Below are 20,807 nucleotides of genomic sequence, written 5' to 3'. Positions count from 1 at the left end.
TAATCATGTAAGTCCCTTTTGCTGTGTAAGGTAAATATTTACAGGTTCTTACGTATTAGGGTGTGGACACCTTTGATGGGGGGTTCATTGTTCTGTCTACCACAACTGGTTTGGACAATTAAATGAACAGCCTATGGTCCAGCCAACTGCCTACTTGGATGTCTCATGGGCATTTCAAATTTAACATGTCCAAAACAGAACTTTTAATTCCTTTTCCACCAAAACTTGGGCCCCCACCAGTCTTCTCCACCTTAGCAAATGGCAACATTATCTACCTTTTTAATAAGTCAAAAGTGAAAAACCTAGGTGCCATCCTTGATTTCTTTCTTTTATTCCCTACATTCAATTGCTCAGCACATACTGCTGATCCCAAACTGAAAAATCTATTTTGAACCTATTCACTCCTCTCATCCTTATTGCCACCTTTCTAGTCCAAGCCATCGCTTAAATTTTTTTTTAATTTTTTAATTTTTTGGCTATGTCACTTGCAGGATCTTAGTTCCTGGACCACGGATTGAACCTGGGCCCATGGCAGTGAAAGCACCAAGTCTTAACTACTGGACTTCCAGGGAATTCCCCATAAGTCATCATTTCTTACTTGGACTTTGTAGTAGCCTCTTAACTGGTTTTCCTACTCACAGCCTTGCTTCCTTCCCATCTGTTATCCACATAGCAACCAGAGGGATATTTCAAAAATGAAAATCAGATTATATAGCATCTCTGCATAAAAGCCTTCAATGACTCCCTGCTGCACTTAGAATTAAACTAATTTTACTCATTTATTTTAGAATTGAACATTTTAGTATGGCCCCAGTGGCCGCATATGACCTGGACCTCTGTCCAGCCACATCTCATCCGTTCTCACTCACCACACTGGCTGTACTCACCTCTTTGTCGTTCATCCAGCCTTTCCCACTACCAGTACCACTGTTGCACCTTCTGTTCTCCCTAGTTCCTTATGTGGTTGATTCATTTTTATTTTTCAGGTCTCATTTCAAATATCACCTCTCATAGTGGCCTTCTCTGGCTCCTTGATTAAAAATACTTTCCTTACCTCCCATGTAATTCTCTAATAGAGCACCCTGTTTATTCCCCTCATAACATTACAATCTATACCTCACTTGTTGATTAGGTTTTTGACTGCCCCCCTCACTAGAACGTGGGCAAGGACCTGAGCTGCCTGGTGTATCATGATGCCCAGAGTGCAAGCTATCATTGAACGAATGCATGAAGCCAGTCTTCGCACTCTTTTGCTTCCTTCCACCTCTGTGATACCACATACGCTACCTTCAGCCTGCAACATATTCTCCCCTCAACCTATTCTTCACCAACTATTATCCTTTCACTTCCTTCAAAATGTAATATAAGACTCATTCCTTCCCAGGACTTCCCTGGTGGTCTAGTGGCTAAGACTCTGAGCTCCCAATGCAGGGGGCTCAGGTTTGATCCTTGGTCAGGGAACTAGATCCCATATGATGCAACTAAGCGTTTGCCTGCAGCAACTAAAGATGCCACATGCCGCAACAAAGATCAAAGTTCCCACGTACCACAGCTAAGACCTGGAGCAGCCAAATAAATAATAACTATTGCAGGAGACTTGGGTTAGATCCCTGGGTCAGGAAGATCCCCTGGAGAAGGAAATGGCAACCCACTCCAGTACTCTTGCCTGGGAAATCACAGGGACAGAGGAGCCTGGCAGGCTACAGTTCATTGGGTCACAAAGAATCAGACACAACTTAGTGACTAAACCACCACCACCATATAAAAAAAGACTTGTTTTTTTCGATTATACTTTAAATCTCTGATTCACTGAGTGAATCAATTATGGAGCTCCTTGGTAATCTTGTTAACGGTTGCTGCTATATTATCATGCCCTTGCTTGTATTTGCTTTGTAATTATAGTTATTTCATATGTGTAGGTATGTTTTGTTCCTGAAGACTAGAAGTTACTCCTGGCTCAATATTGCATCACATATCTTTATAATCCTCCCAAAGTACTTAGCCCAGTTTGGTGGAGCCCATTGCAAACCATAAAGCAGAAAAGCAGAACACTTCCTTCATACCTCTGGGAAAATACAAGAAGTTGGAAATTTGTTTTAGGAACAGTACTAGAGTTTTAAAAATATTTTTTTACAGCTTTCAGAATTTTTTAAAAAGTTGTTCACCTCAAGGAAAATCAAGAGTAACTAACATGAACTATTCACTCTGGGTTAAGAATCTGTTAAACTCACCTGTCACCTCTAAACTCACCTGATGCAAAGAACTGATTTCTTGGAAAAGACCCTGATGCTGGGAGATTGAAGGCAGGAGAAGGGGATGACGGAGGATGAGATGGTTGGATGGCATCACTGACTCAATGGACATGAGTTTGAGCAAGCTCTGGAAGTTGGTGATGGACAGGGAAGCCTGGAGTGCTGCAATCCATGGAGTTGCAGTCAACTGAGTCAGACATGACTGAGTGACTGAACTGAACTGAAACGAAACTGTAACTGATTGGGCTACAGATGAGATTTTCTTGTGTGTATCAACTTCTCTTTTCCATAAAACACAGTCTGCCCCAGTGGCTGAAAAAATGAGTTATTTTGATATATTTCAATAGGACAAGTTTCTGAGAGTTTAAAGATTTTGGCCAGTATGTATATAGCAATAATTTTCTAACTCAAATTAATAATAAATGACCAACACATAATTTTTCTTTGGAAAATAAATTTAATAGGGAAAAATACTTCCAACATACTGAAAGTCTCTTTCTGTGTGTGTATAAATTAACAACTTAATATTAGATATTGCTTTTTAATGCATAGATAGGCTATTCAAAAGGTACAATTACATAAACTTGACATAGAATCCCCAAGGTAGAATAAACCCAAAATTTGATTTAAAAAAAATCTAGTAGACATGATTAGCCCAAAGTGCTTTTTTAGTTACATTGTGGGTCTGTGTGTGTGTCAAATGTTCTATTTGATCCTCTCTAGGCAACTGGGACATGCTGTGAGAATAAGTTGGCTAAATAATTTATTTTCTGGGTAGGCTTGCAAAGCAAACTAAAAAGGCAGAGAATTCAGGCCATTTGAACTATACAATGACTAACTGAAAGAAGGTTTTCTGGGGCATAACGAAGCAGTTATGCTACAAACTACCTTCTAGAAACACAAGAAGGCTTCAAACTTAAATAAAGAAGGCTGGATCTACTATGACGGTGGTAACTTTTAAATGTTAAATGCTTTTCATTTAGTTTCTGGTAAGGCATAATTTACATCATGGTGCGTGCACTCCAAAGTCAGCCAGGATTGTGAGTTCTAGAATGACTGGATCGGGAAGTCTCTAGTGAATCTGGGTGAAACTAGGCTGCTGTGGGTTAGTGAGCCTGTGAGCCTGTGGCAGAGCTCCAGCATGCTGTCTGCCCAGTCACTTCAAAAGCACGTTGCTCTGAGGGGTCATGGCCAGGCCCTTTCTTTGGTGTTTTGTACACTGCCTATTTGATGCTTTTCAACTATTTGATGCTTTTGAACTGTGGTGTTGGAGAAGACTCTTGAGAGTCCCTTGGATTGCAAGGAGATCAAACCAGTCAATCCTAAAGAGAATGAATCCTGAATATTAACTGGAAGGACTGATGTTGAAGCTGAAGCTCCAATACTTTGGCCACCTGATTCAAAGAACTGACTCATTGGGAAAGACCCTGATGCTGGAAAAGATTGAAGGCAAGAGGAGAAGGGGAGGACAGAGGATGAGATGGTTGGATGGCATCACCAACTTGATGGCCATGAGTTTGAGCAAGCTCTGGGAGTTGGTGATGGACAGGGAAGCCTGGTGTGCTGCAGTCCATGGGGTCGCAAAGAGTTGGACATGACTGAGTGACTGAACTGACTGACTGACATTGCCTATTTATATCCAGAGTGTAAACTGTACATTTCATTACTGCTAGGTTTTGTTATAAAATCATGGTGGTGCAGGTGTTCACAGGGCCATCACTCTGGAGCTCAGGTATGGCCGAATCTTCTCATTTCCAAGAGCAGCAGACAGGAGCACCCTCTCGTTACTCCATGCGTGCACAATTCTGAGGCTACATTCCTCTCTGATTGCAACACGCCTTCAATCAATGCACCTCTAGTTCCATTCAGTTTTAAAGAGTTGGTTTTTTAGACTTTAGTTGTCCAGTTTTGAAGAACTTATTTAATTCCCGTAACTCCTGGGGCTTCAAACTCTGATCCACCCCTGGGGTCAATTTATAGCTCAGAGGAGACATGATGTAACCATTTTGGTAAAGACAGATTCTCTTGCAGAACTCAAAGGTGCCAAACATAACTCCAAAATATGGAACTATCTGTAGAGAAAGAAAATGAAAATCATGTGAAAATCTTAAAACATCAATGCATCTGCAATCAACTTGGATCAGGGTAAACTGAGATAAAGGCTATGGACAATACAACATGGTCATTATTTTGGAATCAGGGAAGATGGAAAAATGCAAGCCGGCCCAGTGAGGGTTGGGGAGAGGAGTGGCAGAGCCATTGAAGGGCCTGCCCTGGGGAAGCCTGGGTGTGGGTTGATATGCATGTAGACAATCTAACACTGCTTGTCAACATACACTTGCCTTTTTTTGGCCATGCCATGCATGGTTTGTGGGATCTTAGTTCCCTGACCAAGGATTGAACTCAGTAGTGAAAATGCTCAGTCCTAACCACTGGACAGCTGGGCAATTCCTAATATAATCTTGTCTTGATTGGAATCATTTCTGTGCCAACTAGTGCAAGGTTAGTCCACAGTTCTTGACCTTTTTTTTTTTAAAGTCATGGAGTTCTTTTGGAAAATGATAAAAGTTATGGATCCTTTCCCCAGAGAGATGCACATACGCCCATATGGACACATTTTTTCATACAATTTTAGGATAGGGGGTTATAGTCCTTTTAGGAGTCTATGAACCTCCATTTTGGGAACCTTGACACTAAATGCTTAGCTCCTCTGGGATGGGGTATCAGATGTCCCAACACTGCACAGGGTCCCCACTCTTTAGGGCCAACATCCAGCCTGCATTCACAGGCTCTGTGCTAGAGGAGGTGTTTGCGGGCAAACTGCAGAGGGAGTGGCAAAGGTATAGAACAGGGTGGCAGTGGCGAGGCGGACAAGTGGGAGACTGACCACTTCTCTCACCTTCAGCAGGTTGGCTGCCAATCCATTCCAGAGCCCCAGGACCCCTTGGGCTTTCACTATCTGCCGGAAGCAGTCCATTGCTCCTGAGAAATGGACATCCACCCCTCCACCATGGGGAAGGTAGGGGCTCTGAGCCTGGTAGGAAAGAGAAGAGGGGATGAGGTGATTTAGTCACTGGGAAATAATGGTTTTGTCAAGCAGCCAAGGTCTCAAGATTCAATGTCCTGGCCAAGATGATGATGAAATGGCCGCCACAGGACTCTATCTTTTCTGTAGGCTTAGAATGAGTATTAGTGGGCAGGAAAGCCGTGACACCCTATTCACATGTTTGGGGCTATTGTTCTTAGAAGGAAGCAGCTATTCTGGACAGACTCCACTTCACACTTACCACTGCCTCTCAATCTATACCCTCTGGACATGGTAGACACCTCTCAGGCCTTTAATCTTTTTTTTTCATTTTCATTTGTCTTCTTTATTAGCTATAAGGATTTAACACATATACTATACTCACAAACAGCTGCAAGCTGCCAAGGATACTGTTTTACATTAAACAGGTTGTAACAGAGACTTTAATCTTTTTTAAGTGCCTTCTGTTTCCTTGTCTTAAATGATCCCTCCTCTATGAAGCCCTCAAATAGGGGCTGCTCATTTCCCCACCTCACAGATGTCCTGGAATGGGCAGCAGAGGGAAGGGCATTCTTCCAGCTCCCGCTTTCTGTTCCCAGACCCTGGCCACTCTCATGTCAAAAGCTCTCAGCTGGGGCTGGTGGCACTAAACCACACCCGTTGCTGTTTTCAGTTACTGGCCTCCTGGCCACTCTTCTACACTCACTGAGGCCTGTGACACCTAGTAGCTCCCCCTCTTCCACAGTCACCACCGTCATAGGGAACTTTAGCATCTATAGTCATTCCATCTCATACCTTGTTTCTAGACATAGGCATCCATGATCCTCACCTTGACACCCCTTTGACCACCCACTCCTTTGGTTACCCCATGCATTTCATCACCACTCCCAGTACCATTCTGGCTGACCACCAAAATGCCCCATCTCTGAAAGTAATTTTTTGTCCTTTGACAAAATAATTTTATGATCAAATGAAAGAACTTTTCAATATACCATCTACAGGCAGAATTGACAACACTCATCCAGTGTGAGGGGGACAGCCCCTTATAGGTGGCTTTCAGAAATGCAGACACATTGACATCAAGCTATACATCTACTTAGGTTCGTTTCTGAGATGTCTAGTTGAGGTCAATATAGCATTTTATTATGATGAATCAAGCTTTTCCATGTGGGAGAAGCAATAGAGTATATTAGTCAGAGAAGCATAAACCCTGGATTCAAACAGGTTGGGTTGTAGTCCATGGCTGCTCCACTTACTGGTCATGTGACCCTGGGTAACTCATCTAATCTTTTCGAGCCTCAGTTTCCTTATTTAGAAAACAGGAATAGTATCTGCTGTGAGAATGAATGAGATGTGCATGCAAAGTACTGGTGTCAGGCACATGGAAAGGATCAATAAATATGAGCTGAAAGTGAAAGTGTTAGTTGCTCAGTCGTGTCGGACTCTCTACAACCGTATGGACTGTAGCCCGCTGGGCTCCTCTGTCCATGGAATTCTCCAGGTAAAAGTACTGGAGTGGGTTGCCATTTCCTTTTCCAGGGGATTTTCCTAACCCAGTGATTGAACACGTGTCTCATGCACTGCAGGCAGATTATTTACCATATGAACCACTGGGGAAGTCCTGCTATGACTATTCTGTATAAAGTATTCTAAATATCAGTCAAACCCCTAACCTGACATATGAGTCCTCTGTCTCCACTTCAGAACTGCTTGGACCAGTGTCCTCATCCATCCAGCTCCCCTGCTCCCTGATGCCTATTAACCATAATCATTCGGATCACTAACTGATCTAGTCACATGCCCTCTCCCTTGTCTCCCATGCTATTAGTTCCCTGTTGGCTTCATGGTCCTCCTTTTCTTGACCTCCCAGCCCTTCTTTTTGTTCCTGGTCTTAAAATCCTTGCCCTTTGTCCTTCAGCTGATCTCCATCCCCCCTCCCCACCAACCTCTTCTCTGCACCAAGCTGTTGAACATGAGTCCACAAAGGGACAGGTCGGCACCACTGAAGCTTTGAGGTCTCTAGCCTCCGCTGGACCATCATACTGCAGGGTGAGCTCTGGAAGCATCGTTTCCCATTCCTCCCAGTGGCTCTTCCCAACCTCACCATACACAACGCCCTGCACATCACAGTGTCCTCTGTCCCAGATGGAGTTTGTGTTGTGTTGCACAGTTTGTGGGGAAGACAGATCATCTTTCCTTCCCACTGGTGCCCTGGATCTCACACCTTTGAATTCCTCTTGGCCACCTTTCCCAAGAGACCTGATTTCCTCCCTTAGTAAATGAATAAACTCAAGTCCCTCCCATATGAAAAAACAACTCCTTCCTCCAATCTTTGTCTTTTAGACTCTGCCCAATCTCGTGTTCCCGAAGTAACATACAGTAAAATTACCTTGCTTGGGCGTAGTTACATGAGTATAGACACATGTATAGATGGGCTTCCCTGGTGGCTCAGTGATAAAGAATCCACGTGTCAGTGCAGCAGACACAGGTTCAATCCCTGAGTTAGATCCCCTGGAGGAGGAAATGGCAACCCACTCCAATATTCTTGCCTGGTAAATTCCATGGAGAGAGGAATCTGGCAGGCTACAGTCCATGGGGTTGCAAGAGTCAGACATGACTGAGGACTGAGCATACATGCACACACATGTATAGATCTGTGTGACCACCCCTGTAATCAGGATATAGAATTGCTCCATTAGCCCCCAGAATTTTCCTGCTCCTTTATAATCACAGTCACCCCCACCCTAGGCCAGGGCAACCACTGATCTGTTCTGTTCCTGTAGTTTTGCTCCCTGAGAATGTCATATAAATGGAAACATAGAGCTTGTAACTGTTTTGAGATGGGCTTCTTTCACTCAGCATGATGCCTTTGAGAGTCATCCATGCTGTGTTCATCAATAGGTTTTTTTTACTGCTGAGTCGTATTCCATTGTGCAGACGTATCATAATTTGCTTATCCATCTAGCTGTGGATGGACATGTCTCTCCCTTTCCATCTGTACTTCTTGAAATAGCTGTCTACTCTGGCTGACTCCACTTCCTCTCTTCCCACCTCCCCACTCTACCCACTCAGTTTAACATCTGTCTCCATTACCCTGCTGAACTGATTGTGGCCAGGCCTATCTCCTTTCCTTGCTCTTTCATAGTTGGTATAATTACTTATTTTCTTTATTGGTTGCTCCTACCCCCCAACTAGAATTTCAGCTCTGTAGGAAAGGGATTTCTGTTCTCCATCAAGGCAAAGGGTGAACTTTGGGGTTAGGCCTTCCCCTTGAGGTATAATAACAACCAAGCACAGACAGAGTATGAGAAAAGGAATGTGAAACGAACAAGCTGAGTCTCCAGCCTAGAGTTACAGGAGCCAAAAATGGTCAGGGGTCTTTGGCGAATGTCTTTAAAGTGTTCATCTTAGCACTGTTCTGACATGGCCTCTTTTCCTTCCTATCCCATTGAGAAAGAACTGCTGTCAAAGAGATATTAAGCTTCCTTTCCCTTAGAAAGAATCAGCCTAATTGCAAGGTTTGAAGTGCATCTTGCTACTGGAAGATTGAAATATTAAAAAGAGGAGATTGTGCTCATGCAGGAAATTAACTGTCTTATTCTGTTATGAGATAATATTATTGATCTATCTTCTGCTGGTTTCCAGTAAAATAGCAAAAAGCCCCCAGTCATAAGTCAAGGTAATAATTTTGCAACCTGGGATCCCCTACCACCACTAAAACAAAAAACACTAACCAAGTTACATGAATTATATAACAGGTTCAGTTATAGTCAATTTGTGATGAATCAGGATCTATGGTCAATCTTGGGACCCTAACAATCTTTCAGATGTCTTCCCTTCACTCCGCCTTCAGTGTTCACATGGACCATTGTAGCAGCATCCTTAGTAGTCTGTTTGGGACAGAAAAAGTTTGAGACTTCTTGCCTTCTGTCTCTATAGAGCAGCCAGAGTGATTAAAAAAAAAGTCAAATCTTTTTACTCACCTGCTTAAAATATTTTAATGACTTTATTAAAGCCACTGAGAATAAATATAAAATTTTCACTGCTGTCTGTAAGCTGTAGTGGTAATATTGTAGTAAATATTTAACAACTGGTTCTGTGGGTGGAGGAAGCCCTGAGTTGTAGAATTTCTTTATTTCAATGTTGTAAATACTCCTACCATGGCAGATTGCAGGCTACCAACTGTGAGGTTAACCAGCACCCAAATTTGCTGCAATTTAATAATCAGCTCTCTTGAGCTGGTAGGAACTGGCTGAACACATGACGCGAAGGCTCAGGCCCTGCGTGACCTGCGCCAGGACATATTTTCAGTTTCATCTTGCGCCACTACACTTCAATTGCACTGGCCTTCTTCCTGTTCTCCTCTGGCCCCCTCTCTCCTTTGAGCCAGAGGATCATGTAACCAACTATCAACTTGACATCTCTCCACTTAAAAGTCTAATAAACACCACAAACTGTATATGTGTTTTGACCTCTTTGCTCAGGCCCCAAATAGGAGTTCCCTTAAGTCCTCTTCACCTCTTGTGTATACCACTCAAAACTCATCAGATACTGTCATTGCTTTGCTTCGAAACCTTCACCAATCCCCAGTTTTCCAAAGGAAAACTTCCAGAAGGAGTGTTTTCTAAAGAAAACTTAATAGAATTCAAAACTCTCTACAATTTGGCCCCCACCTATCTTCCCAGCATCATTTCCCAATATCACCCCATGATGGGCTAGTTTCATGTGTCAACTTGGCTAGGCCATGGTCAGTACCCAGATATTTGGTTAAATACCAGTTGGGATGTTACTGTAAAGGTATTTTGTAGCTGTGATTAACATTTAAGTCACTAGACTTTGTTAATTTGATAAATTAGGAGTTTGGGATTAATATATACACACTACTGTATATAAAATAAACAACAAAGACCTACTGCATAGCACAGAGAACTATACTCAATATTTTGTAATAACCTATAATAAAAAAGAATCTGAAAAAGAATATAAATATATATATATAACTGAATCACTTTGCTGTTCACCTGAAACTAACACAACATTTAAATCAACTATAGTTCAATTTTTAAAAAGTCACTAGGCTTTTGAGTAAAGCAAATTACCCTTCATAATGTGGGTTGGTCTCATCTAATTAGTTGAAGGCCTTTAGAGGGAAAAAGACCGACTGAGGTGCCATGAGAAACGGAATTCTGCCTGCAGTCCACCTTTGGACTTGAACCGAAACATCTCCAGTCTTTTCTTTTCCTGTGTTGTGCTCCCTGAGGTACTGGTTAGACCTCTGCCATGGGCCAGGCTACCTGGTATAAGTTATCTGGATGCAATCTCTGGGCTGGCAGCCTGCAAGCTCATGGGAGCAGACACTAGGCAGTCCTCACTGTCCCAGCTCTTCAGGGTCTATACCAGGCACTCGTCAAATGTCAAACAAAATTCCCCTCAATATCAGTGTCGCTAGTAGCTTTCCCCAGTACAACTGTTTACCTGTGACCGGGCTCAAATAAGCCTCATGTATGGCCAGGAAATAAAATGGCCAATATTTACAGAGTTATAGGTGTCAGGCATTACACTGAGCACTTGACATGGATTAGCTCATTTAATCCTCACAGGAGCCTCATGAAATAGGCAGTATTATCTTACTAGCCCAGTTTTATGGATGGCAAAATAGAGCCCGAGAAAAGAGAAATTTTCAAAATCACAGACTGCTTGAAAAAAGCATCAACTTGAATCTGGGTCAGATTGAAGCTCTATCCCACTAAGCTACACTATTTCCAGTGAGATTACTACCTCAGCCCTCTGTAAACCTGTTACCACATAGCAACCTCGAATGTGAGTGCCACAGCACACACTGAATGGATTCTTTATGCTAGGACTGGAGCTCATGGTGGTGGTGTTGAGTCGCTCCATCGTGTCTGGCTCTTTGTGACCCCGTGGACTGCAGTGTGCCAGGCTTCCCTGTCCTTCTCTATCTCCTGGAGTTTGCTCAAAGTCATGAGTTTGCTCATGGTATGGTATGAATAAATGCCTCTACAAGGGTCACACTAAACAGATATCCAGAAAATGGATAGCCAACAAGGTCCTATTGTATAGTATATGGAACTCTGCTCAATATTATGTGGCAGCCTTGATGGGAGAGGAGTCTGGGGGAGAATGCATACATGTACATGTATGGCTGAGTCCCTTTGCTGTGCACCTGAAACTATCACAATATCATTAATCAGCTGTACTCCAATACAAAATAAAAACTTTATTTAATAAAAAAAAAACCAAATAGACACCCAGATTGCAAAGGCAAAATCCTATTGCTGGTTGCCCCCTGGACTGACTGTGTGTCCCCAAAGTTCATATGTTGGATCCCTAATCCCTACTGTGATGGTATTTGGAGGTGGCAGGTGATTAGGTTATGAGGGTGGAGCCCTCATCAATGGGATTAGTGCTCTTATAAGGAGACACACAAGAGAAATAATGTCTCTCACTCCACCATGGGAGAAGACAGCAAGAAAGTGGCTATTTGCAAACCAGGGAGTGGCTTCTCACCAGATACCAAACCTGCTGGCACCTTGATCTTGGACTTCCCAGTCTCTAGAACCGTGAGGCGTAAGTGCTTGTCAAGTCACCTAATCTATAGTATTTCTGTTATAGCAGCTCGGATTAAGAAGCTTTTCAAAACCATCAATGATTGGAATCAGCCCTGGAGACTGTGATTTAACTGACTTGGGGTGAGGTCTGGACGTCAGCAGTTTTGGCAAGCTCCCCACATGAGTCTGATAGGCAGACAGGTTGAGTTTCGCTGGCGTGGGCCTTTCATAGCACACAGCAGCTAAGGCTAAGACCTGAGCCCACCCCCCAGCTGCTGACAGTGAGAGCACCTGGGCAGTGAGAGCACATGGGCACTGAGGCCAGACTGCTTAGATTGAGACCTCAGTTTGCCACTCACTAACCTTGGGACTTTGAGCAAATGCCTTGACCTACCCGAGCCTCAATTTCCTCATCTGTAAAATGGGATAATAATAATAATAATGCATGTTTTATAGGATTGTTGTCAAGATTAAATGAAATACATGTAAAGTGCTTAGAACAGCATTTGACAAATAGTAACCACCATTATCATTACTATAGAGTGTTTCAGCTTGGAGAAGAGGGAATTCCCTGGCAGTCCAGTGGTTAGGACTCTGTGCTTTCACTGCCAAGAGCTCAGGTTCGGTCCCTGGCTGGGGAACTAAGATACCACAAGTTGTGCAGCATGGTCAAAACAGAAAACCCCCCAAACCTAAAAACTCCCCAAAATACCCAAACAACAACAGCAACAACAACAAAAAAACCCCCAAAACCTCCCAAAGCTTGGAGAAGAGACAAGTATACTGAAGACTAAACCAACCCAGGAGCCTAGAATGCTAGACTGCCATTTGCCCAAACTGTATCTTACTAGTAAAGAGACACAAAGCGTATCAGGTTACTAACCACAAGGCCCTGAACTTAAATCCTCCCTCCATACAAACCCAGGTGACTATCCTGTGGTGTCAAGTTCAGATCTGCCAGAATGGACGCAGTGTTCTACAGCAGACGTCACCTGAGAAAGCTGAGTCCTAGATCTGGCTCTGCCACCATTTGCCTCACCTTGACCAAGTCCTTGAATTCCTTGAACCTTCCTTTCCTCACACATCAGATTAAGGAGGCTGAAACTAAATGACCTTGAAGGCTCTTTCTTGCTCCTCTAATCCACGCTGCTGGTCCTACTCCACAACTCCTTCCTGCCCCTAGGACTTCAAATCTGTGCTTCCCTTTGCCTAGCTAAGTCTTTCTTACCGATGAGACTAAACATTACTTCTGCAGGGAAGTCTTCCCAGATCTCCAGCCTAAGTCAGGAGCCCAGTACACACTTTTGGTCACCCCGTACTTCTCTTTCATGGCGTGTGATACAGTTTGTAATGATCTAGTGGATAGTGCTTCCCTGGTGGCTCAGACGGTAAAGAATCTGCCTGCAATGTGGGAGACCTGGGTCCGATCCCTGAGTTGGGAAGATCCCTTGGAGAATGAAATGGCAACCCATTCCAGTATTCTTGCCTGGAGAATCCAACAGACAGAGGAGCCTGGAGAGCTACAGTTCATGGGGTTGCAAAGAGTTAGACATGACTGAGCAACTAACATTTTCACTTTCAGTGTATAATTATTTCATGTCTCTCTACCCCCCATACCTCACAGACTAAATACCATGAGGGCAGTGACTATGTCTATCTTGTTTATGGTTTTGTTCCCAAAGGCTACCAATATGCTCAGCACCCAGAACGTGCTTAATACATATTGAAGGAAAGAAGGATAGGATTTGCAGTCAGTGGAAATGATAGGTAAGCACTTCAAAGCAATGTGCTTGATTGTTTCTGTGATAAACTCCCCAGAGGTCTTCTACCAGAGGCAATGTTTTAGGTTTTTTTATTCTTTCCATGAGTACTGAAATAATTAAATAATACTTGTGAAGATGTAAACTCATATTCCCTTGATTAGAGCAATCCTAATTCTAGGAATCTATCCTACAGATACATTTGCCCATGTGGGAAATGATGTATGTTACAAGGATTTTTGTTGCAGCATTGTTGATAAGAGCAGCAAACTGGAAATAATCTGAATGTCTATCAAAGAGATAGTATGTCATACTATGGAACACGATGTCACCATTTAAAAGTATGTGGCAGTTAAATCTGGACTGATAAGGTGCCATCTCCAAGATACATTTTAGGTGGAAAAGAAAACAGCGTAGAAGAGATATATGCATGCTGCTGATTTTCTAAAAACAAAAAGAATATAAATATGCATGTTTATGTATATCTTTGGATAGACCATGTGTGGAATGACTAGGTAAAAAACTGGAAACAATAGGGTTTTCTCTACAGAGAACTGGAGGGGCCGAGGGACAAAGGTTGGGGAAAACTAGCTTTTTAATGGACATTATTTGTACCTCTTGGATTTTGTTTCAAATGCATATGTTCCCTAGGCAAAAGGTAGAATGTTAATTGTAAAAAAGCATGAATGAAGACAATAAGAAGACAAACCACAGGCTAGGAGAAAATATCGGCAAAAGTCATATCTGATAAGCGACCATAGAGAGAACTCTTAAAACTCAACAATAAGAAACAACCAAATTACCACTCCACATCAACTAGAAGGCCACAATCCGGAACACCAAGGGCAACAGATACTGGTGAGGATGTGGGACAACAGGAACTCTCCTTCATTACTCGTGGGCATGGACAACGGTACAGCCACTCTGGAAGACAGTTTGGTGGTTTCTTACAAAACTAAATATACTCATACCATAGGAGGCAGCAATTGTGCTGATTAGATATTGGTATTTACCTAAAGGAGGTTAAAAATTTATGCCCTCACAGAAACCTGCACATAGTTGTTTAAAGCAGCTTTATTCTTCACTTCCAAAGCTTCCAAAACAAGATGTCCTTCAGTGTGTGAATGGATAAATGAACCAGTATCAGACAATGAAATATTAAACTGAGAAAGGTATGAGTTATCAAGCCATGAAGAGAGAGGATACTTAAGACGTCATTATACATTAGCATAAATCCATGGAATGGACAACACCAAGAGTGAACCCTAAGGTAAACTTTGGACTTGGGGTGATTATGTTGTGTCACGGTAGGTTCATCAGTGGTAACAAGTGTACCACTCTGGTGGGGGATGTTGATACTGGGGGAGGCTGTGCATGTGTGGAAGCCGAGGGTCTATAGAAAATCTCTGTATCTTCCTCTCCATTTTGCTGTAAACCTAAAACTGCTCTAAAAAACCCAAAGTCTTCATTGAAAAAAAGAGTAAAAGGAGAGACAAAAGAAAGAATACACAAAAAAGAAGAAAAGAGTCTGCTAGTTGGAGCCAACAGGAGCTCATAACCTCTTACTTGTTATTTGGAAACAACTTCTAACTTCTGCAGTAACATAGGACACAAACTGAAGACCACACCATCCAGTTTCCAAGCCGTCTGAGAATGTATATTCGTGGAAGGCAGTTGGCAAATCCCGAGGAGTCAGACAAGTCAAAAAAAAAAAAAAAAAAATCCAATGGTATTAAAGTAAAAGGGCCTTTATGTCTTGTGAGCCACACGGCTCAAGTTTCTCTTGGCAGAGCTAGGTCCCCCCAAATTGTCCTCATACAGCTGAGAAACACCCTGGCTCCTTGGGGGCGGGGGATGTCCATGCAAGCGGGTATAGGCAGCTGCTCCCGGCTTGGCAGGCCTACAAGCCATCCCCCATAATGACCCACTCGGAAAGCCTGCAGTGACGTGGGGGCAGCGAGGAAATGGACAGCAGGCTAGTATTTTGCTTGGGAAGAGAAGAGAAATAGTTTCCACGTACCAGCTGGGGGTGGAGGTGGGGAAATCAAAAGTGCAGCTGGACCAGACTCGAGAAAGCAATTGAGATGCAGGCACGGGAGCAGCCGAGGGAGGCCGTGGCAGTGTGTGCAGGGCACAGCCAACTTTTAGTGTTACCTTCTAAAATTTTGTTTTGATCTTTTGGCCACACCCCACAGCTTGCGGAATCTTAATTTCCTGACCAGGGATTGAACCTGGGCCCTTGGCAGTGAAAGCACCAAGTCCTAACCACTGGACCATCAGGGGTGTCCCTAGTGTCATCTTGACAAGGAATGAGACTGCGTAGGAAGCTTGCGGGAAAAGATTTGGCACATGCCAGTTTTCAGCAGGCTGGGAATACACAGACATATGCAGTAGCTGCACCCAGTGGCCTCTGGGTAAACACCTGTTAAATTAACCCAACAAATGAATGACCCACTCCACTACCATCCCTTCTCACCATTATCTATAGAGATGGAAGATCTTTTGAGGTCTTTCGATGCTAGCTCATTTGTGTGTTTATAGTGATCATAGAAAACACATAAACACACCTGGCCTGGCTTTTGTAGCTCTAATCAGGCCTCTAATCATGCCTGAGTAGATTCTGAAGAGATGCTTCAAGAATAAAAATAGTACCTTAGCTTTATTGAGTATTTATCATGTGTCTGGCTCTGTGTCTGCATTAACCCCATTCAGTCTTCTCCACAGGAATATGAACCAGGCACTTCTCCCCTTGTTTTACAGAGGAGGAAAGATGAGGTTCAGAGAGGCAACGTGGTTTACCCAAGTTCACACACAGAGTAAGGGGCAGGACTGGCATCTAAAGCCCACACTCTGGACCACAGAGCTAGTCTGCCAATGAAAGCTTTAAGATAAACACAGCTATCAAAAGCAAATGAGCAGGGGATCTTCCCTGGTGGCTCAGTGGTAAAGAATCCATCTGCCAATGCAGGCGGAGAAGGCAATGGCACCCCACTCCAGTACTCTTGCCTGGAAAATCCATGGACGGAGGAGCCTGGTAGGCTGCAGTCCATGGGGTTGCTAAGAGTCGGACACGACTGAAGCGACTTAGCAGCAGCAGCAGCAGCCAATGCAGGAGACACAGGTTTGATCCAAGAGGATCCCACATGACGCGGGGCAACTAAGCCTGTGTGACTCCAACTATTGAGTCTGTGCTCTAGAGCCTGCGACCTGCAACTAAAGAAAAAAAGCCCATGCAACAATGAAGACCCAGCACAGCCAAAAACAAGTAAATAAATTATTAAAAAACAAACAACCACCTCCCTTAACAAATGAACAGGGACTTCCCTGGTGTTCCAACGGTTAAAACTCCAAGCTCCCAATACAGGAGGCACAGTTTCAATCCCTGGTCGGGGAACTAAGATCCCATATGCCACATGGCGTGGCCAAAAACAAACAAACAAACAAAAAAGAGACAAACAAATCTCCAAAACAAATGAATAACATCTATGTGAGGGAAAGGAGGTAAAAACTGGTGCTGAATTTCTAAAGCTGGCTTGATGCCAGCAGAGGGATTCACAAACCCCAGTGTGCATCTCCTCCTGACAGCAGGGCCTACAGATGAGTGCTCACAGCTGTGGGCCTTTCCTGGGACTTCCTTCCCTTCCCCGCTCTTCACCCCAACCCTGGAGGCAGGGGGAAGGGGAGCTCCCATTTTAGCTGCTGTTATTGTCCAGCTGGACCTCAAAGAAGTCTGCTTAGCAGAGGTTGGCCATTTTGATTCCCAGACTTTATCTCTTGGAAAGAATGAGACAGTGAAAGTCAGGAGGAAAGGGCAGAGTGATTTTACAATGAATGGAATTAGGAAGGCTCCTCCCTGCGGCCCTGGGCCCACCCCCCACCCCTCTGCCCGGCCCCGTGCCTGCCCTCTAGGGAATGGTCTTGTTTCCATGATCAACAACTGCCATCCCTAAAGTATTTAGGACACTCTACACCTTTGGAACAAACAAAGGGGAGACTTCTTTCCTTAAACCTTAATGATGATACTCAAACAAAGCCACCTGGCCTGAGGGATGTCCAGACCTCTACCTGGATCCGAAAAATGTCCTTTTTTCCCCCCCTCAGAATGCCAAGGCAATGCTACTGACTGAGGCAGAAGCTGCCAGTTCCCAAAGGGCCCGGCCACCAAAGCAAAATGATGGCAAGGAATTAGAGATGCAGTGAACTCAAGGTAACGTTCCCACCCTCTCCCATGACCCTGAGAGCCGAGAACCCAGCGGTGTTTGTATTTGTGGAGCAGCGGGCGAGTTGGCTGTGCTGGGGAAACAGTCCTCCTGAGACTAGATGCCATGTCAACCAAGAAATGCTGAACTAGGCAGAACACCTGAAATGCACGTAGTGCTTCCTGGCAGGTGTGCTGAGAATAATCTACACTTTCTCATGCTGGGGCTTTGCACCTGCTCTGCCATGGGCTCGGCGAGCTGCTGGGGCTTTCTTCCCAGTCTGTCCGAGCGGCATGGCCAGTCTGAGGCGGCCAAAGGTCCACGGCCGCTGAATGTTCTCTGCTCCTCATTTCAATCTGCAGGCTTCAAGCTTTCCGTTGTCAGGCTGCCAGTAACCAAAGAAAGCCAGGGCGCCCAACAGCCTGGTTTTCTAAAGATTTTTTTTTCCCCCTTCCAACTGAGTTAACCATTCCTTGGCCAAAGCCACTCTTGTGCCCATTTCTGAGCTAGCGTGCTACTGTTTTTTTTTTTTTTTTTCAACTGAGGCCCAGCGTTCCCAAATCTCAAGATTAGGTTTCATTCTCTGTCATCCTGAACTGAAAAAAAAAAAAACAAAACAAAACCCTAACTGATTACCTAGCATCTAGGAACAAGCTCGGGAGAAGGCAATGGCAACCCACTCCAGTGTTCTTGCCTGGAGAATCCCAGGGATGGTGGAGCCTAGTGGGCTGCCATCTATGGGGTTGCACAGAGTTGGATACGACTGAAGCGACTTAGCAGCAGCAGCAGGAACAAGCCCCGGGAGCCCTGGTGGATAAAGCATGGGCCTGAAGGAAAGACCTGATTTCCTAGCCCTCGAGCCACTTGGTAGCTAAGTGAATGCTGGGCAGGTAACTTACCCTCTCTGTGCCTCATGCCTCATTTCTTCACCTAGAAACTAGGGATACTAACTATACTTACTTAATAGGGTGGATGAAGAGGATGGAATGGGATGATACACAGCCTGGTTCACATTACATGATGGATAAATGGTAGTTATTATCACATTATTGTCATTTCTTATTTCCGGGGGAAGACTTCCCTGTGGTTACCTCCTCCAGACATATCCCCATCCTTATGCCAGATCTAGATCTGTTCCTTCATATCACGTTTACTGAAATCAACATGCAAGTGCAAACACTATGATGCTGATTCATCAAGCACAAAGTGTTGGGAGGCTGTTGTGAAGAGGGGGTGTCCATCAAGACTGTTTTTCTCTGTCCTTTTAGCGTATTTACTTATCTTGAAATGGTAACAGGTGTTGGAGCTGAGATACACAGAACAGGAGAGCTAAGGCGGGGGGTTGGAGATAGTGCGTTATCAGAGCAAGGATTGCAGGCAGTATGAGGCAGGGGACAAAGCCGAGGTTTCCCTAGGTCAGCAGGCAGGAAAAGGCAGCTGTTTTTACCTTCAGCACAGGGCAGGGATGAGCACACAGGCTTGGGGCTCATCCAGTGGCAGCTAAGGTTCAATCCTGTACTCACAAGGCAGTGGGAACTCAGAAGCCAGCCCTGAACTTTATTCATTTTAAAACAAGTATCAAGTGCCTGATATATGAGGTTATGTGCTGTGGGGACAAACACGTAAGACACACGTCCCAAAGGCAAGGAGCTCAGTCTGGAAGGAATCATGAACACAGAAGATTATGACACAAGGAAGCATGTGACATGGGCCTGCAAGCTATAGAGAGGGAGCTATGGGCATTCAGAGCCGGGAACCTCTTTCCTCTTGAGAAGATGAGAGAAGGTTTCCGGAGGGAAGGGTGGAGGCGTGCAGCAATGGTGGAGAGATGGTAGGAGGTAGGGCACGTGGAGAAACGCTATGGAAACTAAACTAGCTGGACCAGAGTGTACACACAGGCTAAGTGTATCATTTAAAAGGGGTTGAAAAGTGAAAATGAAAGTGTTAGTTGCTCGGTTGTGTCTGATTCTTTGCGACCTCGTGGATGGTAGCTCATCAGGCTCCTCTGTCCATGGGATTCTCCAGGCAAGAACACTGGGGTGGGTTGCCATTTTCTTCTCCAGGGGATCTTCCCCACCCAGCAATTGAACCCAGGTCTCCTGCATTCCCTAGTGGCTCAGACGGTAAAGCATCTACCTGCAATGCTGGAGACCTGGGTATGATTCCTGGGTTGGGAAGATCCCCTGGAGAAGGAAATGGCAATCCACTCCAGCACTCTTGCCTGGAAAATCCCATGGACGGAGGAGCCTGATAGACTACAGTCCATGGGGTTGCAAAGAGTTGGACACGACTGAGCGACTTCACTCCTGCATTGGCAGGCAGATTCTTTACCATCTGAGCCACCAGGGAAGCCCTAAGAATGCTGGAGTGGGGAGCCATTTCCTTCTCCAGGAGATCTTGCCAGCCCAGGGATTGAACCTGGGTATCCCCTATCACAGGCAGATTTTTTTTGTTTTACTATCTGAGCCACCAGGGAAGCACCTAAAAGGAGCTGTTCAACCACAAAGCTTTTGGAACAAAATATGCCCTTGGGGGTGGGGGTAGTGACAGTGAAGACAGCATCTATAGTTATTGACAGAGCACACTTTAAGTAACTTGGATTCTCCTACCCCCAAATGCCCTCTCAAGTGGTTTGGAACGCCCTCATTTGTGGTTTTACAGAGGCAAAACACAAGATGGATGTCTTGATCCATCACAATAGGACCACTGTTTAAGGGGTAGGAAAAGTGAACTCATTTATCAAATGAAATCAACAGATATGTGCTGTTGTAAGTCAAAAGAGTGCTTCCCAGGTGACTCAGCAGTAAAGAATCTGCCTGCCAATGCAGGAGATGCAGATTTGATCCCTGGGTTGGGAATATCACCTGGAGTAGGAAATGGCAACCCACTCTAGTATTCTTGCCTGGAAAATCCCAAGGACAGAAGAACCTGGTGGGCTACAGCCCATAGGGTCACAAAAGAGTTGGACATGAATTAGCTAAACAACAACTTGCTAAGAGCCA

The 20,807-nt window shown here is 44.4% G+C and overlaps 1 protein-coding gene and 1 non-coding gene across 2 annotated transcripts in view; both read right to left on the bottom strand.

The window, feature by feature from the left end:
* Positions 1-2,689: 2,689 nt before the first annotated feature.
* The window catches only part of SLC25A43 (solute carrier family 25 member 43), a 41,053-nt gene continuing 22,935 nt past the window's right edge, over positions 2,690-20,807 (bottom strand). Inside the window, exons 4-5 of the mRNA XM_061408521.1 lie at positions 5,152-5,286; positions 2,690-4,324 (exon numbers count right to left, since the gene is read on the bottom strand). Coding sequence (XP_061264505.1) covers positions 4,124-4,324; positions 5,152-5,286 — 336 coding nt within the window. The 3' untranslated portion in view covers positions 2,690-4,123. The remainder of the gene's footprint in view (positions 4,325-5,151; positions 5,287-20,807) is intronic.
* On the bottom strand, positions 15,817-15,889 carry TRNAE-UUC (transfer RNA glutamic acid (anticodon UUC)). Its single transcript has one exon. It is a non-coding gene; the product is annotated as a tRNA-Glu (tRNA).

Source organism: Bos javanicus, chromosome X (assembly GCF_032452875.1).
Source record: "Bos javanicus breed banteng chromosome X, ARS-OSU_banteng_1.0, whole genome shotgun sequence".
Taxonomy (NCBI): Eukaryota; Metazoa; Chordata; class Mammalia; order Artiodactyla; family Bovidae; genus Bos; species Bos javanicus.
The sequence above is the reverse complement of the archived record's forward strand: the minus strand, read 5'-3'. Positions and strand labels throughout refer to the sequence as shown.